At 37.7% G+C, this 27,792-nt stretch overlaps 3 protein-coding genes across 3 annotated transcripts; 2 read left to right on the top strand and 1 right to left on the bottom strand.

The window, feature by feature from the left end:
• Positions 1-2,421: 2,421 nt before the first annotated feature.
• On the top strand, positions 2,422-4,153 carry LOC140982683 (membrane steroid-binding protein 2-like). The gene is made up of 2 exons (XM_073449330.1): positions 2,422-2,821; positions 3,675-4,153. The coding sequence occupies exons 1-2, from the start codon at positions 2,529-2,531 to the stop codon at positions 3,946-3,948; spliced, it is 567 nt and encodes a 188-aa protein (XP_073305431.1). The 5' UTR covers positions 2,422-2,528; the 3' UTR covers positions 3,949-4,153.
• A 9,190-nt stretch (positions 4,154-13,343) lies between these two features.
• LOC140982674 (chaperone protein dnaJ 72-like) lies at positions 13,344-17,965 on the top strand. Its single transcript, XM_073449319.1, has 3 exons — positions 13,344-13,917; positions 17,509-17,578; positions 17,703-17,965. The coding sequence occupies exons 1-3, from the start codon at positions 13,505-13,507 to the stop codon at positions 17,766-17,768; spliced, it is 549 nt and encodes a 182-aa protein (XP_073305420.1). The 5' UTR covers positions 13,344-13,504; the 3' UTR covers positions 17,769-17,965.
• A 660-nt stretch (positions 17,966-18,625) lies between these two features.
• Positions 18,626-20,341, bottom strand: LOC140982666 (presenilin-like protein At1g08700). Its single transcript, XM_073449310.1, has one exon. It carries the CDS (start codon positions 20,240-20,242, stop codon positions 18,761-18,763), a length of 1,482 nt encoding a protein of 493 aa, XP_073305411.1. The 5' UTR covers positions 20,243-20,341; the 3' UTR covers positions 18,626-18,760.
• Between the last annotated feature and the right edge of the window lie 7,451 nt (positions 20,342-27,792).

Raw genomic sequence — 27,792 nt, 5'->3', positions numbered from 1 at the left:
TATATATATATATATATAGTGGCCATCTTATATGGTGATCATGATATATCATTTTAATTACATTAGATGAAGAATGTTTGGATTACAAATATTATCGGACAGCTGGTGTTTCTTGGATTTGGCCAAAGGATGTGAGGTTTAATTTGTTTATTGTCAAGGATGCAACTATATTTTAAAAGTAGTTATGTTTTGCATTGGAACTTTTGAAAATAAGTTCTTAGCACTTGTGGGTAATAGATTTGTCCATATATTCTTTAAACCACGTTTTCAAAAGGAGCCAAAGATAGTCAAGATTAGTCTTGTAAAAAAGATTTCACAATGAACAAGTTTAGTCATCATTTAGTGTGAAAGATGGTAGTCAATATCTTTGTTTTTATTTGACTTAAGTTTTATAATAATTTGAATTTTACTCGTACAATCCACGAAGTGTTATTTTATATAATTAATTATTAAAATTAGTAAATATTAACGTTTGAAAATTTATTAAAATTGCTGATATAATATAATAATTATTTAAATTTAGATATTATTACAAAATTTATTATATAAAAATATTTATATTATTTCAGCTAATACTTAAATGAGGATATACAATAATATTAAAACACGAGTCTTTGGGATACCAAACATCTACACATTGAGTTTTTTAAAGATATTTAAGTATGTGTTTAGCTGCAATATAATGAGATTACTTAGAATTATCTTGAAAACAAGCTCACAAACAAACTGCATACATTTTATCTTGTCGGCTAGCAATAAGATACAGAAATGATCCAATTTACCCTTTGGGTATGTTTGGTGTGGGTGATAAAAGGGTGATTGATGAGTAATCACTCCTCATCACATGTTTGGTATAAGTATTGATACTCCCAATTATCTTGTGGGCTATCACATGGCCCGTGTATGGCCCAGCACTGTACATATTACATGGGAGATTAACTATCACATTTTGTCCAAGTGATTCTTTATACAACCCAAAGACAATAATGTATAATTCTTGTTTTACCCTTTAATAACAAGTATGAACTAAATTTATACATATGATTTAATAATATTTATGATAAGAATTCGAGATAAATATTAAAATATAAAAGTTTATGCAATAAAATATAATTGTACAATCTTAAAAATCGTCTTAATCCCAGCTTATGGATTTACTACTCACTATTTAATTTTTAATTATTTTTCAAATTATATAATTCAAATTAACAATAATAATAATAATAAATAAATAAATAATAAGATGTAAAATAATAATAATAATAAATGAGAAGATACAAATTAATATCAATAATAAAAAATTAAATAATGATAAAAAAAAAATTAAATTAATAAGAAATTATTGAATAATAAAATTACTGATTAATTATAATTATAATTAATGATGAAACTATAATTAAATTATTGATTAAAATAATATGTCATTAATTATAACGAGAATAATTATTGTATAAAAAAATAATTTTAGAAAAAAAAAAGAAAATGAATTTTTATTATTAATATCAAAAAAGTTATTAATAAATAATAAGAAATAATTTTTTGATAAATAATAACAGTTACGAATTGGAAGATGAATAATTAGTAAAATAAAAATAAATTAGTAACAAAATAATAAAAAATAATCAACGTAAATCAACAAAATCATTATAAGTAATAAGAAATAATTATATAATAAATATTAACAAGAAAAAAAGATAATAATGAATGATATTTAATGAATATGTAATAAAATAATATTAAAAATAATAAGAATTAATCAAATATTTTTTAAAATTATTTATTTGTTTATTATTATTATTATTTTATTTATTATTATTTATTTATTTTTTGTTTATGTTTATTATATTTAGGTAAGGTGATTATATACACATAGTGAGGATATTTTGGTCATTTCAAGATAATACACAAAATTAATCCATAATTTTAAAATCATACCAAACATTACATATTTTATCTCACTATATTATTTATCATCATCTCTCATTTTTTAATCACTCTAATCACTAATCCTTTAGTTATCCTATCCTACACACCAAACATAGCCTTTGTATATTGTTGTGTATATGGAGATTTTTCTTTCATCATTGTCTAGCTTGATTGATGAACTCACTGAAGTGGCAGTGCAGTCACAACAAAATTTTCCTTGCCAAACGCCTTTAATAAGTCATTGGTGTACTTGGTTTGGTTGATTAATAAAATTAGATCTTACTTTAATTTTTTTCCTAAAAAATGTAAATATAGTTAATTATATTTGATTACACGTATATTGTTTTAATTTTAAATTTTGATCAATATATTTTTATTATTGTATTTACAAAATGGACATGGTTACGAAAACCGATAATTACCATTTGATGTTCGGGCGACGGTTGGTGGCAAAAGGGTTATGTTTCATGCTGTTCCGTGCCCGATATAGTCAATTCACACCCTCGCCCTCCCACCAATCAGCCGATAAAATCCCATTTCCATTTGACTATCAAAACCCTACCTAACCCTTATTTCCTCCTCCCAAGAAACGAAATCAGTTCATGGCGGTGTGGGATTTGCTAACGGAATCCATCAGCCAGTACACGGGGCTGTCTCCGGCGGCTTTTTTCACCATACTGGCGCTGATGTTCGTGACTTACAAGTTTGTCTCTGGCATGTTTGTGGCGGCAAATGATTACACCGCCGTCAAGAGAGAGAACGAGTTTGTACTCCGCGAGCCGGTGCAGATGGGCGATGTGACGGAGGTGGAGCTGAGAGCTTACGACGGTGCTGATCCAAACAAGCCCTTACTCATGGCTATCAAAGGACAGATCTACGATGTTTCTCGTTCCAGGTATACCTGGCCACACCGTTATTCGATCGCTAGGTTCAGCTCCTCGTTGAAATCTTTGTGTTGCTGAACCGTTTCTTGCCTTGTTACTTATTCCCCTGTTTGCTGCTTTCATATACATATCAATCTGCCGCGAATTTGATCTGAGCTCTCTTCCAATAGATATTCAAGCTCCAACTTCCAAATGACCTTATCGAGTTACAAATTTGAATTAAGAGGCAGAATTTCAAAATCAAACGCAGAGTAGAAATTAAGGGAAAAAACTATAGCTTGAAGATTTTTAAAAAGTTAAAAATAAGGCTAGAAGATAAAATTTTTTTTTAAGAAAAAGCTGCAGTTAGAAGATATATAGGTAAATTGCCATAAAATAAGAAACTCTAATGTATTTAATTGATTAGTTAGCTATTTAATACCAACATAGCTACAAGAGTGGGCAGAAAACAGAGACGAAACTAGGAAGGACCAACAGTCTGGGGTAGCGACCAAACTTATTGGTGGATCCGGCGCTTCATATCTAGGGAAATCAGAGCATGGTTATCGGCATAGATGAAGGTGCCAAAAAGGTGGAGGGGATAAAAAAAGAATAAGATTTGATAAATCAGTAAGGTATAAATACACCATAATAAAGATAAACAAAAAAACCAAGTGTATAAAAAGTTCGGGAGACTAGAAGTTAAGTTGGAATGGTTCGGGTTCAATTATTTGAAGCTGGGCGAAGAAGTCGCGAGCTAGCTTGATCGGTTTGCTCCCCCGATCAATGTGGTCGTTTTCAACCTTATTATTCACATTTTGTTGATTCGCCAAGGTATTTAATAAGGTGAGCACACTTGAGACTGTAGTTTGATCGTTATTTCAGGATGTTTTATGGACCTGGTGGACCGTACGCAATTTTCGCTGGTAGGGATGCAAGCCGAGCCCTGGCTCTCATGTCTTTTGACCCTAAAGACCTTACTGGAAACATCGAAGGACTGAGTGCTTCAGAGTTGGAGGCTTTACAAGACTGGGAATATAAGTTCATGGAGAAATATGTGAAGGTGGGACAAATAGTCGGAGAAAAAACCATCGAGCCTAAAGAAACCGGTGTCGAAGGTCAATCTACCAAACACGACGAAGATGAATCCACCATGTAAACCGAATCCAAGGGAAAGTAATTTTAGTAGAAGACATCCCCATTTGCATATTCAAAGTTTTTGAACAAACATAAGGTGCGTAAAATTTCTAGGGGTTAAAAAAAGAACCTAAATATATGATGTTTAGGCTGTATAATGTAAGGACTATCGGATCACTATCACTCTTGAATAACAATCAAAGATACATAAAATTTTACTTTTAATATTTACGATTGAATTAAGAAGTATTTATAGTTTATGTTGTGATGGTTTTTTGAATTATCATAACAATTTAGTGAAACAAATAATCAAGGTTCTAAAATTCGCTAGGCGCTAGTCGGGCGCCAGACCAGCGCCTAGCGCCTAGGCTGACTAAGCTCCGTTAATCGGATTCTACAATACCAAGGACTTTCACACTCACCTGAAGCGAGAAAATTGAGATAATGATAAAACCAGAAGAAGTTGCTTAATAAAATGGTATCAGAATCAATGATGAAAATTCTTCAAATCTGTTTCATGTATTTTAGGTATCAAAGACATGTATATCAAGAAATGCAAGAAACCGAAAGAAAAAAAATTGGTAGAAGAAATATATTGCAGCTGCTTAACAAGACGGAAGATGTAAATATTTCCCATAAAGTTTTTCGATTTCTTTGGTGCTGTGTTAGATTTAGGACATTTTTTTTTCCAACTTTTAATTTTTTAATTGGGCTTTAAAATATTAAAACCTCAAACAATTTTTTTCAAAACAAATCTAATTAGGCTGGGCGCCTAGCACCTTATCGGTGTGGTAGGTCGCTGTCTAGGCGCATTTTAGAACATTGCAAATAATAGAAGAAACTAGTAATCGTTAGCCGCATTAGTTGGTTGATAATACAATTATACAAATGCAATTTATTTTGAATCAAATTGCATATTTTTAAGATTTTTATGTGTAGATAGTATTTTAACCATCCTAATAAAAGCTTATTAGTGCAATATTATATGTTTTATATCTTTAAAGTAAGCGAAAAATGTGTGGAACAAATTTAGATTGTCTTTAATTAAGTTCAATGAAATCGATCGATTGCTTTCGGTTTTCATCCATGTGAAGAAAACACAAGGCTGAAATTGTTGTAAATCGATTTAAAAGCGTAAGCTATTATGTGGACTGTTGGAGTTTAATACGCTTTTTAGGTTGTCTTAAAAACGTTACTTGAAAAACTCGCTTAAATATAATAGGAACTAAAATCATTATTATCTGCGTGCAATAAGACAAGCATTGAAATTTTTTTTAGTAATAAAGACATGTATTGTTGACAATGGTCATAATAATTAGTAAACTGTTAGATGTACATTTTATAATGCATATTTTAGCTTATATTAACTTATATTTTTTGACCAAATAAAAAATTACCTATGAAAAAAATAAAAATATTGTTAGCAAAAAATGTCACGCCCCGAAACTCGGGATTTGACACCGGCGTTGTTTAACAATCACACAATTGAAACAACCAGCCTCGTAGCATAGTATAAACCGAAAACCAGTTTATTATTCATAACTCCTCAAAAACAACTGTCTTTACAACTGAAATAAAATAAATTTGCGGAAACGTCTAATCTAAAATTTTAAATTTCTAAAATTAAAAAAAAAATAATCCTGTCTACTAATCACCATCCCCAAAACTGTTCCGATTCTTCTTCTTCTACCTGTTCTTCGGATTTATCTGGGAAAGGTTGTAAGGGGTGAGTATTTTGGGAATACTCAGTAAATGGGGGAATTATCGAACACCACATAAAAAAATTTCATATTTTCGAAATAACATATATTTACAGCATGCTTTTCATAATTTTTAACACTGCAATTTTTCACCTTTCATGGTTTACTGATATCAGTCCCTAAGTTTTAATCCTCTAAGGGGGCGAGGCCATAAAACGGTTCTATCCCACCGTGAAGGGCCATATGTTGGGATTCCCACCCATTTTCAGTGAATCCTCACAGTGCCAACACGCAAACGTACCGAAATTTCACAAAAAAAAACGTAGAGACAGAATGACGGTGCTCGACCGAATTTTTCGAAAACAAGAAAATACATAACCAAAATTATGGATTTAAAACAAGCCCACTTACCTTAAATTCTTGATACAAAAATTACGTGAATAATTAGGGTTGCTTGCACAGGAATTTCGAAAATTCCTCTTCAACGGCTGGACGGCGGCAGCGCTTCGCTGTGCTCGAAAATTCCTATGGAGACTAGAGGAGGTTTTCGAAATTTTGGTGTGTTTTAGAGGTGTTATTTTCGAAATTAGGGCCCTCCTATTTATAGGGGTTGGCTGCTATCGTGATCGAGAGTTATCGTGCGTTTGAACTGTGAATCAAATCTAATATCTTGATATATCCGTGATCTAGGTAGATATTCGAAATCTCCTTCTTCTTTCCCCACCTAATTTTCGAAAATCTCATGGTATATGTTGTTAGATTTCGAATTCTAGGGATTTTATTATCTCTTGCTTGATCTGGTATCCCGGTATCTCAGTATCAACTTAAATCTTAGATATTTATCTGCTTATTTTCAAAATTCCTTCTTTAATTCATTAGATTGAGATAGATTTATTCCTACCAAATTTTCAAGTTTAAAAATAATACTATCTAAATTTCGAGCCTCATAATTCTGCACACGATAAAATTATCTACACGACTTAGATAACCTTAAAACAAATCCTATATTCTGAATGATTTAAATATTAATATCCAAGATTACACCATCAAATTATTAACCTGATATTAAACTGATATGATCACGATATTACGAAATCCCGGGTTTTACATCCCTCCCTCCTTATGGGAAGTTTCGTCCTCGAAACTTGAGTTGGCTTGGTCTATGAAAAGGTACGGGTATTGGTCCCTCATCCTTTCTTCTAGCTCCCATGTGGCTTCTCTTTCCGTGTGGTTAGACCATTGCACCTAGACGTAAGGAATGATTCGTCGTCTTAGTACTTGATCCTTGGTGTCCACAATTCTAATGGGAACTTCTTCGTATTTCAGCTCTTCTCCCAAGTTACTTTCGATCATGAGTGGTTCTGCTTCCAACACGTGACTTGGGTCCGAGATGTATTTCCGTAGTTGAGACACGTGGAACACGTTGTGTATTCTAGACATGTTTGGTGGCAGTGCCAATCTGTATGCTAGTGTGCCCACTTTTTCCAAAATTTCAAAGGGTCCCACATAACGAGGGTTCAGCTTCCCAGCTTTACTGAATCGGGCCACTCCTTTCATAGGCGAGACTTTTACGTAGGCCTTCTCGCCAATATTGAATTCCACTGGCCTTCTTTTCAGGTCTGCCCAACTCTTTTGTCGATCTTGCGCTGCCTTGAGTTTCTCTCGGACTACTGTAACCTTGTCTATTGTTGTCTGTATGAGTTCGGGTCCTATTATTGCTTTTTCTCCCACTTCATCCCAATATAATGGTGATCGGCATTTCCTCCCATACAGTGCTTCATATGAAGCCATCCCAATACTGCTGTGATAGCTGTTATTATAAGCAAACTCGATTAATGGGAGGTGATTGCTCCAATTGCTACTGAATTCTAGAGCGCAGGCTCGCAGCATATCTTCCATAGTTTGAATTGTCCTCTCGGTTTGGCCATCGGTTTGTGGATGATAGGTCGTACTAAGTGTCACTTTTGTTCCCATGGCTCCTTGGAAGCTCTTCCAAAATCGTGAGACGAATCTTGGGTCTCTGTCCGACAGGATGCTCACTGGTACTCCGTGAAGTCGTACAATATTATCCATATACAGTGTGGCCAACTTGTCCAGATTGTAGTTCATACGGACGGGTAGGAAGTGTGCGAATTTTGTAAGTCTATCTACGATTACCCATATTTCGTCCTGACCTTGCCTTGACTCTGGTAACCCTACCACAAAGTCCATGGAGCTATGTTCCCATTTCCATTCAGGTATTTCCAAGGGCTGCAATAATCCACCAGGTCGTTGGTGCTCTGCTTTGACCTGTTGACACACTTGGCATTTAGCAACAAATTCTGCCACGTCTCTTTTCATTCCATTCCACCAAAAATTGCTCTTAAGATCTCTGTACATTTTTGTACTCCCTGGATGGACTGAAAATTTGGACTTATGTGCTTCTAACAGTATTTCTTGGCGAAGGTTATCGCTGTCTGGTACACACAGTCGTCCTGTCATCCATAAGACTCCTCCGTCATCGATTTGTAGATCTTGAAACTTCCCACTTTCAACTTATCCCTTGAGTTTCGTTAGCTCAGGGTCTCGGTCCTGGTATAACTTTAGTCTCTTGCAGACATGGCCTCGCGGAGAGTGAGGCCAGGGTGATCTTGCTCTCATTTTTCCGACTCAGAGCATCGGCCACCTTGTTTGCTTTACCTGGATGGTAACTTATAGTCAAGTCATAATCCTTCAGTAGTTCGATCCACCGCCTTTGCCTCATGTTAAGTTCCTTTTGGGTAAACAGGTATTTGAGGCTCTGGTGATCTGTGAAAATTTCGCACTTGGCGCCATAGAGATAGTGTCTCCAGATTTTTAAGGCAAAGACAACTGCTGCTAGCTCTAGATCATGCGTAGGGTAGTTTTGCTCGTGCTGTTTCAACTGCCTTGATGCGTAGACGATCACTCTTCCTTCTTGCATGAGCACGCATCCCAGACCTTCCTTAGATGCGTCACTGTAGATGGTGAATTCCTTATCTTCCGTGGGTAAGATCAGTACTGGCGTAGATGCGAGCTTTTCTTTTAATTTCTGAAAACTTTTCTCGCAACTTTCGTCCCAGACGAACTTGGAATTCTTCTGAGTGAGTTTCGTCAGTGGTATGGCGATCGAAGAAAAACCTTCGACGAACTTCCTGTAATAACCTGCTAGTCCAAGAAAGCTCCTGATGTCTGTGGCGTTCTTAGGTTTTGGCCACTCTGTAATTGCCTCGACTTTCCTGGGATCCACTGATACTCCTGCTTCAGAGATTACGTGTCCTAAGAAGGATACACTCTTTAGCCAGAACTCACATTTCTTAAACTTAGCATAGAGCTCCTTTTCTCTCAAAGTCTGAAGTGCAATGCGCAGATGCTCTTCGTGATCTCGCTCGTTGGAAGAATAGACGAGGATGTCGTCAATAAATACTACTATGAACTGATCCATGAATGGTTTGAAAACTCTGTTCATTAGGTCCATGAAGGCTGCAGGCGCGTTGGTCAGCCCGAAAGGCATCACTGTGAACTCATAATGTCCATATCTTGTCCGAAAAGCTGTTTTGGGGATATCTTCCGCCCTAACCTTCAGTTGGTGGTATCCCGTCCTCAGATCTAGTTTAGAAAATACTGCGGCTCCCTTAAGTTGATCAAATAGGTCGTCAATCCTTGGGAGGGGGTACTTGTTCTTGATAGTGATCTTGTTCAGTTCTCTGTAGTCGATGCACAGTCTCATACTCCCATCTTTCTTCTTTACAAAGAGTACTGGTGCTCCCCATGGGGAAACACTAGGTCGAATTCGCTTTTTGTCCAGCAATTCTTGGAGTTGCTCTTTTAGCTCCTTGAGTTCAGCTGGCGTCATCCTGTAAGGTGCTTTAGAAATTGGAGCTACACCAGGAACCAGATTAATTTCGAAATCAACTTCGCGGTCCGGGACTATCCCTGGGAGTTCTTCTGGAAAAACATCCGGGAACTCACATACTATTGGGATGTCTTCTATCTTTAGTTCGGCTTCTCCTTGCACTTCGCTAACCATTGCTAGGTAAATATCTTCTCCGGATTTCATTGCCTTCCATGCTTGGGAAGCGGAAAGGAGTGATTTTCGTTCCTTGGATTTACCATGATACACGATCTCTTCCTGATTCGGGGTTCGGATTTTAACCCTTTTTCCTTTACAGTCCACTATTGCATTGTTTTTGGCTAACCAATCCATTCCTAGAATGATGTCAAAGTCGGCCACGACTATTTGTATTAAGTCTGTGCTGAATTTCTGATTACCGATACTGATCAAACAGTCTCTGTGGATCTCGTGAGTTACGATGGCCTTATTTGTAGGTGTGGCTATTCGAAAAGGTTCGGCTAATAATTCGGGCTTAAGTCCTAGTTTCTTAGCGAGTCTCTTAGATACAAATGAATGCGTGGCACCACAATCAAATAACGCATAAGCAGGCACTTTTTGAATAAGAATGGTACCTGACACGACTTCAGTGGCGTCGTCGGCCTCTTCTTGAGTCATAGCAAAGACCCTGGCATTAGGCTTGTTGGGGTTAGCTCCTGTATTTGGCCCTGTTCCCTTGTTGGGTCCGGCTGCTTGGTTGGCAACAGAAGGACATTCAGCAATTCGGTGTCCCGCTTTCCCACATCCGAAGCATACACCACTGTTTCTTCGGCATTCTCCCGGGTGTCGAAAGTGACAAGTTGGGCAAGGCTTAATATCCTGGTAGCTTGATGTAGGCGAAGGTCCTTTTGATGGTCCACCGGACTGGTTAGGCTTCTTGAAAGTCTGATTACTGCGTGAGGACTGACTAGTCATGGGCCTTTTGTTCTTAAATTCCTTCTCCCTGCGCTGGATGTCAGTTTCGGCTCGGATAGCTGCACCCATTAGATCTGAAAAATTCGCGGGTTGGTAGACTGCCAGGGCTGATTGGATCCTGCTGTTCAATCCCTTTTTAAAACGGTGCAGTTTCAAAACTTCGTCCGCCATGATTGCCGGAGCATAAGATCCAAGGGCGTTGAACTGGGAGGTGTATTCCACAACTGACATATCCGGAGTTTGAGTGAAGTTTTCAAACTCACTCAGTTTCTGCAGTCTGACCTCGGCTGGATAATACTGTTTCAGAAAGGCTTCTCGAAATCGCTGCCAAGTCATTGGTCCTGCAGCTGTCATGGCTGGCGAAATTGCTTCCCACCATTTTCCTGCTTTATCTTCTAGGAACGACACAGTCACGTCCACTTTCAGTGCCTCGGGAACTTCCAATAGGCGGTGTTGAGTCTCTACACTTTTCAGCCAGCTTTGGCTGACCTCAGGGTCTGCAGCTCCACTGAAGGTTGGACACCGATTCTTGCGGAGTGATTCATAGTGGAACTTGATTCCATTTGGTGGTGGAGGTGGTGGTGGCTGATTAGCGTTCTGATTTCCCAATCCTTGCAGTGTTGTCGCTACAATGGTGGCTATGGCCATAAGATCAGCTCGACTTAAGTTGATTGCAGGCGGGGGTCCCTTTCCTTGCTCGTTCTCCTGTCCGCCTTCACGGTCAGTATTAGCATAACGCGGGTTGCGATTCTGTCTCGGGGGTCTGCCGGCCATTTCCTACGATTACGAGTTCTAAGAATTTATTGAATGAGTAGAGTTCATGCAATAGATTGCGCGAAAATAAATTGAAATCAATGAATCAAATAAAGCAAATTTTTATTGATTTCTCAAAAGAACTAAAATGAACATGACCAATCTAAAAGAATTAAAAGTCGTACTGAATGAAATAGCAACAACGGAAAAGTAAAATAACTCCTAGAACAAAATCACTAAGACATCCTAGCCTAATCCTCTATCTCTCCATCTCCAATGGCTGCTATAGGCTCCTCAATCTCTATCGGCTCTTCCTCTTCCGGCTCTTCCTAGTAGATAGCGTTGTTAAGCTGGGTTCCTATTGCCTCCTTCTCTGTGGCTAAGATCGCATTCTCCCGTCTTCTCTCACCTAGTCTAGCTCTAAGGCGCTTTATCAGGCGCGACTGATTATCAATGGCTAGCTGCTTCATGTGGATTGCAGCTTGGGCACGAGTGCGGAATTGGGGAGACATTTCCTGAAAAAAGAAAAGAAAATGCTCAAAATATCATAAATATGATAAAATATCAGGATAGAGTAAAGTACTGAAAATTAAAAGTTTCTCCGAAAATTCCCAAAATGGAAAGTTTTAAGATAGACATATGGATTCGAAGAGTACATCGAAAGGATTTCAAATCAGTTGACGGAACCGAATTCGGAGTTTCCTACGAAAAAATCGAAGGACGTATGCTGGCGGGTTGACTCGTTGACTCGGCCGAGTTGACTCGCCGGGTTGACTCGCCGGATTATGGTCGGAGCAAAGGAGTAGGACGGCGAAGGGGTGAGGGTCACGGAACCGGTGGTGGCACGGCCAAAATCGGTCGGAACACTACCTAATTTGGCCGGAACTCGCTCAAAATCGGCGGACTCACTTGAATTTGGGCGTTTCCGATTGGTTAATCCGATCCTGAAATTGATTGTTGGGAAAAGTTACCCATGAATCGTATATCGTTTGAGTAAATTTAATTGAAAATCGGAGTAGGATTGGTAGGGTAATTGGACGAAATACTTTTCGGGTTAGGGTTCATATGCCAATTTCGTAGATCTGAAATTCCGGTTTCACACGAACACGAAATCTAAAATTGTTTGAGGGCTTTTGTTCGTCTCATCGAGGCGGTTCGGAACTGGTCGCCGATCGAAAAAAGGTTACCGGAGGCGGCCGGAATCGGAGGAAACGAGGCGCGCGCGTTAAGCCCTGTTTGGCCGATTTTTTTCCGAATTTTTTTTTTTTTTTGAAAATTCGATTTTTCCTACTCGGATTATGAACCTGGCGGCTCTGATACCACTAAAATGTCACGCCCCAAATTTTCAAGTTTAAAAATAATACTATCTAAATTTCGAGCTTCATAATTCTGCACACGATAAAATTATCTACACGACTTAGATAACCTTAAAACAAATCCTATATTCTGAATGATTTAAATATTAATATCCAAGATTACACCATCAAATTATTAACCTGATATTAAACTGATATGATCACGATATTACGAAATCCCGGGTTTTACAAAAAGTATTTTTGATTTGACAAAAACTTGTGTGAGACGGTCTCATGGATAGTATTTTGTGAGACGAATCTCTTATTTGGGTCATCTATGAAAAAATATTACTTTTTATTCTTAGAGTATTACTTTTTATTGTGAATATCGGTAGGGTTGATCCGTCTCACAGATAAAGATCCGTGAGACTGTCTCACAAGAGACCTACTATTTTGATTTTATGTATTGAGATGACGTTATATATTGACTCTATGTCGTTGAAAATAAATTTTGGTATTCTTATTTCACAATGATTTAAATTCTATGAAAAAACCGTCGTTAATTAGAATTTTTTTTTGAAGTGAACCACGCCTGATACTTTTAAAGTCCTCAAGAATATTGTATTTAGTTGAAATTAAGAATACACCAATTGATATTTTTTAAAACTACCTAATATTTTCAAACTATATACTTATATTGTAGAAGTCAGGTATATACCTATATCTCATTTTTAAAAAAATAATTATCATTTTCTCTATTTATAATATTATCGTAACATTGATAATTATCGATACATAGTTTATGTTGAAGAAAATAATAAATTAAAATTAGAAATACTTAAATTGATTTTAGTTACTAGTTAGGAGTAAATATAAACCGATTTATCAAAATTCGAAGCAAGAAAGAAAATACGGCTCTAGCACCGCCACGCCGCCCGCTATGCCACCTCTCCTATTCATCCTCTTCGACAAAACCAGCCTTCGTTTTCTTCAGCAATATCGAAAACGCATGTCCATTTAACCCAAATGGATCATTATCAGGTCTTGGGTCTAAGAAAAAGTGCGAGCAAAGAAGAGATAAAGCAAGCTTTTCGCAATTTGGCGATGCAATTTCACCCGGACAAACATTCTCAATCCTCCCAGCATTCGAGAGACTCCGCCACCTTCAAATTCAAGCAGATTTCGGAGGCGTATGAGACTCTCATTGACGATCGCAAGCGCGCAGATTATAATATTAGCAGAAGTGCTTATGGCGCGGCGCAGAATAAAAGATACGACTATGCTTACGACAGAGGCGCAGCCCGAAATTCATATGGGAATGCTTATGGGTACAGTGGATCGGCGAGTAGAGGCGCTGGTGATTTTACCTTTGCCAAATTTGAGATGGGTCTTCGGTATCTCACCACCAGGAGTTTTCTCCTCAATGCAACTTTTGCAGGGTAATTTTCTTTTTATCTTTTTGATTTGATGCAGTTCGAATTTGAGTGTGTTTCTGTTAGAGTAGATGCACTGCAAGCCAACTGTTGGCAAGGGATTTTATTGATTAATTTGTAATTAACCATCTTTATTTTAATATAATTCATTATTCCATGGTTTGTTATTTCTTTATCTGTATATCCATGTTATCAAACATAGATAAAGAACTTGATTATTCTTAAATACAAATGAATCGTAATTCGATGTTGAAACTCGTTTGTAAACACTGTATGATCTAAATTCGTTCCTAGTCGATTCAGCCGCCTAAAACATGGATAAAGGTCGCTTGAGCTCGAGACTAGCATCTGTGATGTTGTGTACTGCGTTTCTTGGTAAGGGCACAGAGATGTCCAAACATGCAGATGGGTAGTCATATGATGATTATACCGAACAACCGTCCCTCGGACTTTCCAAGTGGTTATCATTCATCGAGAGGATAAGTCCGTGGTTATGATTGTACACCATTAGTCCTTACTAACCGGGACAACACTGAGGCTCTATATGCTAGGGCTGTGCTTTGACTCGTTTGCTGGCTCCAAGAGAGTCATCAGGTGGCGAGGTTGGGTACAGTTGCGAAACATATAGGAGCCAGTGCATTGTAGTCGGGGATTCACCGCTCACCTGCGGGTGTGGATATCCTATGTGATCTGATGAAATTATAGTGCATAGAATCTCTGGCCAGAGTATGAGATGTACGTTAGAGAAGGAGTTCTCGAACGGTACATGCAATGCCACTATGTATAGTTATCACATAGTTATCGAATTAATATGCAACCCTCGATGAACCAATGGTTGCAGATTCGATCGGGATATATGAGATGAAGGGACTGTACTGTACGTTAATCATAATCGACTGGTTCTTGCAGGCACTATCAGTGATACCTAGGGGATCACGGGGCGATGCTACTAGACGCTCTTACCATGATCCGATGGGTGCAATCAGAAATGAGTTCTGACATTCTTGATCAAGGTGTTGATGAAAAGAATGGGGCTAACTAGGGTAAGCCCGAATAAGGAATTATGTCCTGAATCACAAAGAGTTGTGAACCCACGGCTAGCTGTATCCCTGAACCATTGAAGGTCACACAAGTACTGGATCGTTTGTTCCCGTTGAGAGAATAAATTCAAGGATTTGAATTTATAAAATTTGATAATTTAATTTATTAAACTCAAGATTTGAATTTATTAAATATTAAATTAAATATGATGAGAGGTATGTTTAATGGGCTTGTAGGAGTACAAGTCCAACATATTAAATGATTAAAGTTCTTAATGGACTTTAATATAATTAATTAAACTAGTTTGACTAGTCTATTTAATTAACAAAGTCCATTGAATTTAATTAAGGAACCTAAATCCATAATTATGGAATTTAGGTTAAAGGTCTTATTTTTAATATATAAATTTAAAAAAAGGGATAGCGTCCATACACATGATATGAGATTTCGAGAATCTCAAAACTACAATTCCTCAAAATTTTTGGCCACTTTTCAAGAAAAAGAAATTTGAGTCATCTTTCAAATTTTTGATCTCAACGTAAAACTTATTTCAAATATTCTAGTGCTATTTGAAAGAGGAACAAATCTTCTGGTCGTGGACTTGATAGAAGGAAACTCGAAGAAAGTTCGTAGAGAATTTATCAAGAGCTATCTCCGCTAACCCCGGAATAGTTGGAGCCTTGTGAAATTTTCACCGAAGGTATAAATTCTAACATCCTATGAATGTTTTGATTTTGAAAACCATACGAACGCCCAATCAAATATATTTTGATTGTCAAAATAAAATAAAAATTTTAAAACTTCCGCTGCGTTTGGGCGTGTAGAAAACCGAGATCCAACAGTTTCATTGAAATTTTGATTAGATCTAGGTGTTTCTGTAAATTACGTGTTGGTATGTAGATTAGCATAACGATTTTGTGGCGATAGAGCTAAATTATTTTACCTGATTAATAATTTCGATCAAAATCACGAGCAAGAAAACCCAGCTTGATGTGAGCCTGGAGTCGACTTAAAATGATAAAATTTTAAATTTCTTATTTTCCACAAAATATGTTTGTACAAGTTTTGTTGCTTCACCTTTGCAGTGATTATTGTCGTGATCCATCTTGATGAGTGAAATTTTCGTCTGGATTCATCATTATTATCATCTTATGTTGATTTTCAAAGAAAATGTGAAGGCTGTCTGGAAGGGCAGTAGAACCATGAATCGGTGCAAGAAAAAGAACTTAAGGAATTTTGTCTTCTCTTATACATAAATGACTTCTAGGCTAGAGGAAGATTTGATGGGAACATGGTAGCTTCAATAATTTGCATGGATATCGCACAGCTTAAGTTCAAGGGTCAAGTTAGGCACTCCTTGAAGTGAAGTGCATTAAATCATAATATTCTAAATCTAAATATCCGAAGCAAAATTTATGAGACATCATGCAATAATTGCAGACTGAAATATTGAAAAATAATATGAAAAAAGACTGCGCTGGATTTTGCGATGAATTCATAGTTCCTTCATGTATATGAATCTTGAGCTTTGTACTTCATTAACGGGAAAAAATTATCAGATATCTTCCGGTTATTTCTTAAATGAACTATTGAGAAATACCACGAATAAATGTTAGGTTGTATTTCGCTTTGGATTCATAATTCCGTCATTTACTTGGCATCTAAATATCTAGAGGCAGGTTCAAGACTTGTTGAGACTAGATATGTGCGTTGTAGGCTCTTCATAACTATGATTGCACGGTCGTAGTAGAGGAGAGAACGCTAAATACACAATGGACCCTTCATTTTGATGGAGTCAAATGTATCTCGAGTTTTATGCAAGTTGAAACCCTAGTGAAAACTAAACTGATTAGTGTATTTGGAATTTTGAAGCAATATAAGAATTACGAAGTCTACCACTCCTAAAAAGTTGAAGAACAGGTAAAACTACGGAAAAGGTAATATGACATTAATATTACTTGCCCAAAAATAATAAACAAAATTATTTGGGAGAGGGTGATTGAAATTGGAGGTGGTTTATGTGAATTCAAAATGATTAGAATGCCATAAGCTGTTTCTTGTTCTAATCAACTTCCCAGTGACTTGTGAAGTGTATGTTCCTTGGTCGATGGTTGTCCTGCAATCTACTTTGTGAAAATTCTTTTTTTCCACTCTTACTGGATCTTTTACTGTCCTTATATGCTGTAGAAGTCTATTTTAAGTTACGTGGACACAGACAATTAGTTTTCTTGACCATTTTTCTTGGATTTGAAGGTAAAAGAATGCAACACCAGATGAACTTTTGAATGGTGATTCCAGTATTTTTGTTATGGTTACGATAATCTTCATGTACATTTTTAAGTTTATATCCATTCAACTTTTTGTACAAGTAGTTCACATGTTTGTTCGTAGTTTTGGACTGGTAATTGCTACTATTTAAATTAATCAAAGACATAAAAAATATTCATTAAATCTGATGCACAATAGACATGTGTTTGTGTTTGCGTTTGTGTGTGTGTGTGTGTGTGGTGATAATACTTGCGGAAGGACTTTCGCTAATGTTTCTCTTTGTGACAGTATTTTGTTAAGTGGAATGTATATTGTTGATACGGGCGGTGAGACACTTTGGAAAATGCACAATCCTGGGGTTAGTTATTTTCTCCGTTCTTGTTTAGATTGAATTCTGTCAATAATAGTTCTGTGAATTAAAGCCTCTATAATGGCAGCAATTTATTTCTAATACTTATTAAATTGTCTTGTATAATATGTAGAAATCTTTTGAAGAAGCCATGGAGTCTGTAAAAAAAGCCAAAACGGTGGAGGATGACACTTTCTAAGCTCCCTTCTAGTGTTGTTTTTAAATACCAAAACCTTTAACTTCGTCAATCAACTCTGGAATAAAAATTCATGCGAAATATCATCGAGAAAGTGTGTATGTAATGATGTAAATACTGTTTGTAATAAATAATTATGTACATATTTTATGCTTATAACAAGCTGCAATTCTTGAATATATGAATATTTTTAACCTTAATGCGGGTTGTGAATGTAAATGGTAAGACTTTCTTTAGTTACCATTATATGTTGAAAAAATTTGTGATTCCATCACCTGATACAATGACAAATGATACATGGACCATGCCCATTAATCCTACGTGTATTTCGTGATCCCGTGACAAATGATACACAGAAAACTATCCATCTAAAGATCCACACTATACTACTATATCAAGAAGTAATGATCTTGAATGCCAAATATGTGTTACCAGAAAATAACTTCGGATTCAAAATGATGGCTCCAAATGTGAGATGTAGAATTGTTGTATCAAAGATATAACTGATGCCGATAACTAGATGAAATCACATAGCAAATATCGGTCCCCAATTACGCGGTCTCGATCACTGTACCTATATGTAGTAACTTGATAATTTTACCAATATGTAACTTGGGAGAATCAAACGTAAGACCTTAAAGTCGAAATGCCGATTGAAGTAACGAATGTATGCGCTGTCGTTTATCACTAAGTATAAGTTGTGATAAGGAGACAGCCCCATACCACATATATCAAGTTTATTCATATGCTAGTTTCAATAGAACACGTCGAGGATCAAATGACAACGCAATAACTTATGAAACTCGAGTTGTAAAAACAAGGCTAGTATTAACCATATAAAGAGAGAGTAGCCAGAGAAATGAAGTTAAGTGAACTGTGTAAAGAATCCTTTCACTCCAAGACCATGGATTGCATGTTGAATCATGATATATTTTCAAGAAATCTATTAAAAAAAAAAGGCAAAATTTTGTCCATTTCACTAACATACTGCCGTTTTAGAACATCATCAAATTAGTAGAAGCCCCAACAACAAATGGCTCCATCAAGAGTCTGGTCAAGAAGTAAAACATCACTCCCAAAGTAATCGAAATCGGAAGTGCAGGTAAAGCATGACGAAAAACAGCCAACAAGATGAGAGTACACCCTAGTCCTGATATGATCGCAAGATAACATGCATAAACGGTCATCAAATCATACATAGCCGCCCTTCCCACAAGCACACTATAGAAAATGAAGTCCCCCATACCAAGCTTTATCCCCCTTTCAGTCATTTCTTTCCTCTCCGCCCTATCCCTACCATTCATTCGTAGAGGATTACCAATAAGACCAACATTATTGCCACTGCTAGTATAATTACGGGGCGACTGGCTCTCCCTCGAAACTCCATCACCCATTAAAGGGAAAATTTCGCCTAATTCTTCCCTCTCCTCCTCAATCTCACCAAGATTAGCTCTCTCGGCTGTAATGACCTCAATCGAGTGATCCCTTTCTTGAGTACTACTCACATTTAAAACTCTATTTCTCATCAATGGAAAAGTCTCCCCCCCATCTTCCCTGTCCTCATCAATCTCATTTCCATCAATAGAACTATCGATTCCCATTATCTCAATAGAGTACTCACTCTCCCGAGTCTCTGTATGATGCTCGTTCTCTCTATTATTCAACAACACTTGCAGCTCCACCGCATTCCTATTGTTATCATCATCGTTCGATTCCAGCCCTGCTGCTGCTGCGACCAAAAACCCCAAACTTGAGTCCCGAGACCCATGACTCCGACCTACGTTTGGCCTTGATTCATATACCAATGCTGGCAACTCCTCGTCCCTACTCGAGGCTAACTCCACCAACAACTTCAATGGTCCCCCGGGGACTAAAACTGCCACTAAATCATATAATGCTAATGCAACCAACACAACCCAAGTAGTCCATTCAGGTAATCGGGTGAACCATGCGGCTACAATGATACCCAACACCACCAAATTGCTCTGCTTCACAATTATCGGAACCCCATTTGAGAAAACAGAAATCGTGCCCAGAATCGTAAAATTAAACAGCAAAATGCAAAAAGTGACCGCGTCAACGGGTATGTTGAATCGCTGGACGATCGAAATCAATATGGAGCTGCCCATGGATGAGAAAATCATGAAGACGGAGAAGCGCGTGTAGTGCACGAGAAAGTTGGTGAACCGGTAGTAGAAGAGGAGAACGAGAAGGAATGTGACGATGGTGATGATGAGGACGAAAACGACGGCGTTTAGGATAGCGCCCTCAAGTTTTTGAACTGAGGAGTCGGAAGGGGACTCGACGTAGACTAAATTGGCGGCGGTGCGAAAAGTGGAGGCCCCAGCGGAGGTTGTGGCTGATGGGTTGTAGACGGTGTAGACTAGGAGGACGACAAGGAACATGCAGACGGAGACTGGAGTCATGACACCGATGATTTCATGCCCGATCGTTTCCAAGATGCTCCCGCTCTCCATTCCGGAGGCGGAGACGGCGGAGCTTTAAAGGTCTTCGATCTGCTGTTCTGGTGGGAAAAAAATGGGAGGTCTATGTTTTCGGGTTTTTTTTTTTTAAGAATTCAGTGTACATTTTGAAAGAGGTAAATTGTAAAGTAAATAGTAACATATTTCTAATTTACGACGAGAAAACTTGCATTCTTTAATTAATAATAAGAAGTCATTGATTACAAATTGTGAAGTCAGAACGGAAAATCACCCGACACCCAAAGTATTGGTGTAAGAGAGGAAACATAAAATTTTGCCAGAACATGTGCCACCGTGTTAGCCGACCGTTTGACATGGTATAAATGTGATACCATTGGGCCCTTCATCAACTCTCCGGTCTCTGCCGCAATGGTTCCCATGTATCCAAAATCCTCATATGGTTTGGTGACTGCTTGCACCGTCAATAGAGAATTTGACGCAACGTAGACTCCTTGATAATTTCTATCACCTAGAATCTTTAGTCCTTCATGTAATGCTATCAATTCTCCATGTGTGACCGATAAGGGTTGCTTGATTTTCTGGCCAAAAGCGCATATCATCTTTCCTTGGTGGTCTCTCACAGCTCCTCCAATTTCATATGCATTAATATTTGTGTTATAAGAAGCATCCACATCCAGACGAAGATATCCAGTAGGAGGAGGTAGCCATCTCGTCAATGATTCTACAATAGTTGAGTCTGAAGTCGGCCTTTCCATGCATTTCGTACTTTGATATTCACCTAGAAAGTCCATGCACCACCCAATTGATTTACTATGTGTGCTTCCCCTCTCAGTGTGCAACAAACTAGTCCTTTCCTTCCATATAGCCAACGTACACACATTTTCCTCAAACTTCTGCCTCCCTAGTTCATTCATCAACCAAAAGCATATATCCCGTGAATCATGGCAATTAATACTATCAATGACGTTGTAGAAATCAGTTCCTTTCCAGTAAGATTTGCTCTTACCACATGAAAAGAGAGCGTTGCTTGTTGTATCCCTCCCGAAATTACAAAAAAGACAGCAACCCGTAACCGGAACATGATGTGATAATAAATTATAACAAGTAGCAATAGCATCATGATATATTTTCCACCAAAAAATCCGTATCTTTGGCGGCAAAGATATAGACCATATAAATTTCCACCATGACTTCATCGTAAATTCCGATTGATTTTCCGGGGGTGTATGCAACCCGATTCCCAACCTGTACCCCTCACGCACCGAATATTTCACTTTCTTGTCATTGAGCCAGAACCTCGAGTCCTGTTTATCGTTCGGCGGTAGGGGGATCAAGATAATCTCTGAGGCAACAAAGACAGGAAGTTTTTTCTTAACGAGGCTCATGTTCCATTGATTATGGGTTATGAGGGATTGGACCATGGATTGGTCATTTGCATCTTTAAAAATCTGTCCCAGGCTATTTTGTAATTTAGGTATCCATTTGTCATCAAATATTAATATTGAGTTTCCATGACCAACTCGCCATATGAGTCCTTCTCGTAATAAGTCTCGGCTCCACAAAAATGATCTCCATATGTATGAAGGGGTTATGTCCCAGGTTGGCTTCCATTACAACACTATGGCGGAAATATCTAGATTTGAGAACTCTTGTAAATAAAGATTCCGATTTAGTTATCATGCTCCGTTCTTGTTTTGCGAAAAGAGCCTGGTTGAAGATATCTATCTTGCGAAACCCCATACCACCTAGAATTTTTGGTTTACACATCATATTCCAATTTTTTCAGTGCATTCTTTTTCTCCCTTTATCAACTGCCCTCCAAAAATTAGCACACATCTTTTCAATGTCTTTACAGATAACCTTAGGAACACGAAAGCAGGCCATTGCATATGTCGGTATAGCTTGGAGTACCGATTTAATAAGAACCTCTTTGCCACCCTCCGAAAAGAATTTATTTTCCCACTGCTTGATCTTTTTGCATACTTGTTGGGTTAGGTATCCAAACTGAACCCTTTTGCTTCGCGAAGAAAAGGTCGGGAATCCCAGATATACCTCATGGCCCTGCACTACTGGAATTGTCAACCCAACATTTATTACATCAATTGTTTCAGACATGGTATTCGGACTGAAGGATAAAGCCGACTTCTCAAAATTCACTAGTTGCCCAGAAGCTGACTCATACAACTTTACACATCTGCGCATCTCTTTGTAATCTTCCGTAGTGGCTCGAAACAATACTAGGCTGTCATCTGCGAAAAAAAGTTAGGTTATCAATGGGCACGAAGGAGCAATTTTGATTCCATGGATATTTCTCCGTTCTTGAGAGACAGTGAGCATTTAAGAAAATCTGTACATAGAACAAACAGGAAAGACGATAGTGGATCACCCAGGCGAATGCCCCGTTGCAGTTTTAAGTGGCCCACAATCTCTTGATTTATTTTAAAAGAGTACGAGACATATGTGATACAGTTCATGATCAAGCCAATCAAATGCTGTGAAAAACCCATCTTTCGCATAACTTGTGCAATGAAGTTCCATTCCACGCGATCGTACGCTTTGCTCCTATCAAGTTTGAGAGCGAAAAATCTTTTTTTCCCTTATCGCTTATTCCTTAACCACTGGATTAATCTTCTCGGCACGAACGCACTCTGAGATTCCCCTATTATTTGTGTCATGATTGGTCTCAAGCATTTTGTTAGTGCTCTGGCTATTATTTTATAACACACATTGTACATGCTAATGGGCCGAAAATTTTTCATCATCATTGCTTGGGGAACTTTCAGTATCAATGAAACCACATCAGAGTTCAAGGCCTTCAAGTCTGCACCACCATTCAATATTTTGAGTGATGTCTCGGTTATGTCTTTGCCAACTATATTCCAGCATCTTGATAAAATAAGGCTGACATACGTCAGGCCCGGGGATTTATCGGGATGCATGTCTAAAGTATCTCTCTTTATTTCTTGCGCCGTAAAAGAGGCACATAGTGAGTTATTCATATTATCCGTAACCGAAGGCTTAAGGCAATCAGTGACTAGCTGAATATCCTCTGAAGAAGCACAATTTGATGTGAACAAAGTGTTAAAGTATTCAAGAACAATTTCAGTCATACCTGTCGGTTCCTCGCAAAAATCGCCATGGTTCGAGATTAAACCACGTATATAATTTGTTGTCTTTCTCATTGACACCTTGGTATGAAAGAATCTTGAATTTCGATCCCCAAATTGGAGCCTGTTCGCTTTTCTTCGCTGGTGCCAATAAATTTCTTCTTTAGAGCATAGCCTTTCTAACTCCCCTTCCAACATCTTTATCCTACCTAATTCCTGCTGCCACATTGTGCTATTATTTAGTTTGTTGAGTACTTTTATCTTCTCCTTAATGAGCCGCGGAATAGCACAGAATCGATTCCCAGCCCACGTTTGTAGCTCACATGCACAATATGAAATTCTGTCACGGATACAAGTTTTAGGAGACAGGCTCGACCAGCTCTTTTTTATCACTTCCATACATAGTTCCTCAGTTAGCCAACATGCCTCGAATCTAAATATATGGCTATGGTTTTTTGGACTTATTTGATGTAAATCATGTATCGAGTTTGTCTCAAGAAGAACTGGTCTGTGACGGAATGGTAGAACTCAAGGTTATAAATCTTTGCATTTGGGAATAGCATACGCCATTCAAAGGTTCCACAGTACCTGTCCAACCTCTCGAAGATATTTTGATTTGACTCTCGTTTATTTACCCATGTAAATATCTCTCCCTGACAATGTAAGTCTTGTAAAGAGCGTACAGACAAGACGTCTCTAAAAGCTTGGATTTGTGTCGTTGATCTCAAGTTTCCCCCATTTTTTTCACTATCAAAATAAATTCATTGAAATCGCCCCCGACCAACCAAGGCACTCGTGCTAATTCAGGTATATTTGCTAACTTACGAAGAAGCTCCCAAGAGATATGTCGGAGATTTGCATCCGGGTTGCCATAGAAGCCCGTGAATCTCCAATGCTTTTCGGATCCGAACACTTCACAATCGATGTGCCATTTGGAATAAGACTTGATTCTGACCTCAAAGGGATCTTTTCACATTAGCGTTAATCCACCTCCATTCCCTTCAATGTTAACGACAAAACAACCAGTATACTCAAACAAATTTTTCCATCTTGTGCACATGTGCTCTTTCATGCGTGTTTCACATAAGAATAGAAGGGCGGGAGACTTTTCGGTAATGAGCCGTTTTAATTCCCATAACGCCCGTTGGTTCCCAAGCTCCCGGGCATTCCACACGATGCAACTCATTGTTTTCGGCGGGACTGCACCGCAGCCGCAGCCGCCGATGAAAGAGAGGTATTGGACGAGAGTCTTTGAATCATGTTTCTCTTGTTTGGATTGAGAGTATCTTCCATATTGATATCCATTTCTCTGTCCCGTTTTAAACTGCTACAGTGAGTGGTCACTTGCTTGTCCTCAAGATTTCCTTGTTTTGCATTTCTAGCTCTTATCTTCCACTGCAGTGGGCTCCTTGCCAACTGTGTTGTATATGCACCCTTCTCCTTATGATAATCTTTGTTCCAACTAGTGAGATCGGTTTACGCTTCTAGCTTCTTTGTTACTATTTGCATGTTGGTGTGAGGTATATGTGGTGTTTGTTCCAATCCACCATCTTTGCTGATCGCAGTTTGAATACTATCATACATCATATTGTCATGCACATCTGCAGTAGATGATTGGTTTTGTCGAGTTTTTGTACTTCTCTCGCCGCTACTAAGAGAGTTATGTGATTCCATATGTTTAGCATTTTCTGGATCATGCAAGATGACTTTCTTCCCCTTCCCATGCTCTCCTGTGGTTGAGCCTGATTTCGATGGGGATGGAGTCCTCTCCTTCTTTCTTCCTAATTGTGTTGTTGCCAGGAGCCACGGTCCGAAGGGAAGTGTTTTGTTGTCAATTCCATCTTGGTTTCACTCACGTAAGCTATGCCCAATTTTTCCGCAAGCATAGCAGAAGTTTGGTAGTTTTTCATAGGTCAGTATGAGATAAAGTCTTCCACTCCTTCTTTCATCCCCACACGCACATATTTTTGCAGGGGCTTGGAGATATTGATCCAAACCCTCACCCTCGCATATCTTCCAAGGAAGGTCCCCATCTCTCCAGCGTCAATATCTTCAGTAATACCTATTTGATTTCCAATCTGTTCCAGGATCGGTTGATTCATAAAAGCTACCGGCAAATTATGACATTGAACCCATATTGAGATCTCCTCAAAAGTCCGTGCTCTTATGTTTTCCAGTCCATTAATTTCCTCGATAACCACTAGGTCTTGGAAGAAGTGCCATAGACCATCGTGGAGAGCACGCCTTCAATCCGCAATAGCCTTGAATTTCATTAGAAACATGTTGTCTCCCATAGATTTGATTTCCACGCACCTGGTCGATTGTAGAATCCGTGGCATATGATGTTGAAATGTCTTCCTGTTAATTGATTTGGTTGAAAGAACATGTGCAGCCAAGCAGAGTCTTGCCCGATGGACCCCAACTTGGATTTCTTCATCATTGAGGGTTAGTTTTGGCTCATCGTCATCATGTTGAATTTTGATTTCATCAACCATCCGTATTATGTCATCATGATTCATTTGAGTAACCCTGCACATAGATTGAAAAAAGATTTCAATCGGGTGACATGACCTACAAGTGGTAGGAAGGCGGTTCACACAGTGTTTCTCACAAAAACCCTAAGGAGAGAGTTTTACATAATTCTACTTTACTAAATTACCTAATATGTGGTAATAGTTGATTTTAATATTTTAATAAATGGATAAATAAGCCTAACTTTATTCAATGAATAAGAATTTATTAGAGTTTTCAAAAAAATTAAAATTTTAACTCTCTTTTTATAATTAAACAGTATATTAAGGATTAAACATTTACATTAATTAATAATCTCTTATTTTTCACTTCACAATCACTCTATCTCTGTATCTTCTTCCTAGTTCGATTTTTTTTTTCCGACGGATGTTCTCACTCGACCACTGTCCTCAACCGACGAGATCTATTATCGGCTGTCGTGCAGTGGCGATGAAGATTTTTGTTGGCTAACGACGAAGGCCTTCTTTCTCTGCTCCCGGAGTAATTTTTTGTTTTGTTATTTATGGTCAATTATGTGCATATCTGATAAATGAGCTTAGTTTTTGCATATTAAAGGTTTGATTTGGCCGATTTAGCACCATGCAAATATGAGAATATATATTTTTTCTTTTTTAGAAGTTTTTTGTTCATGATTTGACAGTGATATGTGTGCATTTTGTGTGCCATCATGATCTATATTTTGTTTAAAAGTTTGATTTTTTTTCAAATTTTAGCTCAATATATATTTATGTTTGTGAAATGGTTGGTTTGTCTTTGGTTTAATTCAGTTTGTATACCACTCGAGTACTTAATTTTTTCCCCTCTCATCCCATGACTTAGTTAGGATAGATGAGTTGACGAAAGCAACTCATTTTCCAATGAATATCATGTTGACCTCCATTTTATATGTGAGAGTCCAGCCCAAATTCACAAGGGAGAATTGTCATTTAGTACCCGTTTGACCAATTTCTTTATTTCCACTCCCTTTTTCTTCAAATACCCTTCAACCATTTTTTGGATTAATTGATTTTCTTTGTTAAATAATGGCCCATCATGTTTTCGTAAAATAAATTAAATCTTTTATCTCTTTGACCGGAATGCCACCGGGTTATATCCACCGTATTTTACGAACTGCTCCTCATAGTCCAACCACACGATCGCAACTGATGGTTACCGATGCAGATTACTTCAGCAACACTTGGCACAACTCTAATTCGTTTCCTACCTTAGAGTGTATATTAAAAGATAAAATTTTGAAAATAATACATGAGAGGGGCTAGAGCAAATATCTCTTTATTCAAACACAAATATTTATTATTACATTGAAACCTCCTGTAGAGGAGGAGAAACTTGTTTTAGCTACTTATAGTAGCTGAACTTGAAAAACACATAAACTAGAAAGATAAAATATTACAATTGGTTTTGAAAGAAAATGAGGAAAATGTTTGATGATCTTCACTTCCTTCTTCCTGCCTTATTTATAGAAGGCTTCTTCGGAATTGAAACTCGGATTCCAAATCTTGATAAGCCTTTACAGCTTGCATATGGACCATGTAGTGGTTGAGTAGTCCATTGAGGTGATCCCTCCATTATGTCTTTTTCTAGATTATCAATCTAGAAATCAACTTCTCTTCTTCTTTTATCTCTCCACAATACCAGTAGAGATGAGCTTGTAAGATATCTGCTGTAATCTCATCTTCTTTTTTTTTTGAACATTTTAACTAATCATCTGAGAGCTTCCAGCTGATTTCTGTTATAGTTGATTCTTCTTTTCAAAACCTTTAGATATGTAAAATACATCTTTAGGTTTCGTTCTGGTGTGTTTTACTGGTTCCCAATTACTCTTATTTATAGTGTGATTTTTTGGTCCAGTCTTTCTTGTTTATCTTTATTGGATTCTCTTTTATCATTAAAGATAGAGTATCCAATGTTTTTTTGTCATTGTCCATCTATTATTGGTGGTCC

This window comes from Primulina huaijiensis, chromosome 1 (genome assembly GCF_012295235.1).
Source record: "Primulina huaijiensis isolate GDHJ02 chromosome 1, ASM1229523v2, whole genome shotgun sequence".
Classification (NCBI taxonomy): Eukaryota; Viridiplantae; Streptophyta; class Magnoliopsida; order Lamiales; family Gesneriaceae; genus Primulina; species Primulina huaijiensis.
Note: the sequence above shows the minus strand (reverse complement) of the source record. Positions and strands in the feature narration are given on the sequence as shown.

Excerpts from the sequence above, each read along its gene's own strand:
- LOC140982683 (XM_073449330.1), top strand. The coding sequence starts at position 2,529 with ATGGCGGTGTGGGATTTGCTAACGGAATCCATCAGCCAGTACACGGGG. Across the intron at positions 2,822-3,674 it reads TACGATGTTTCTCGTTCCAG|GATGTTTTATGGACCTGGTG; the intron begins GTATACCTGGCC and ends TCGTTATTTCAG.
- LOC140982674 (XM_073449319.1), top strand. The coding sequence starts at position 13,505 with ATGGATCATTATCAGGTCTTGGGTCTAAGAAAAAGTGCGAGCAAAGAA. Across the intron at positions 13,918-17,508 it reads CTCAATGCAACTTTTGCAGG|TATTTTGTTAAGTGGAATGT; the intron begins GTAATTTTCTTT and ends TCTTTGTGACAG. Across the intron at positions 17,579-17,702 it reads GGAAAATGCACAATCCTGGG|AAATCTTTTGAAGAAGCCAT; the intron begins GTTAGTTATTTT and ends TATAATATGTAG.
- LOC140982666 (XM_073449310.1), bottom strand. The coding sequence starts at position 20,242 with ATGGAGAGCGGGAGCATCTTGGAAACGATCGGGCATGAAATCATCGGT.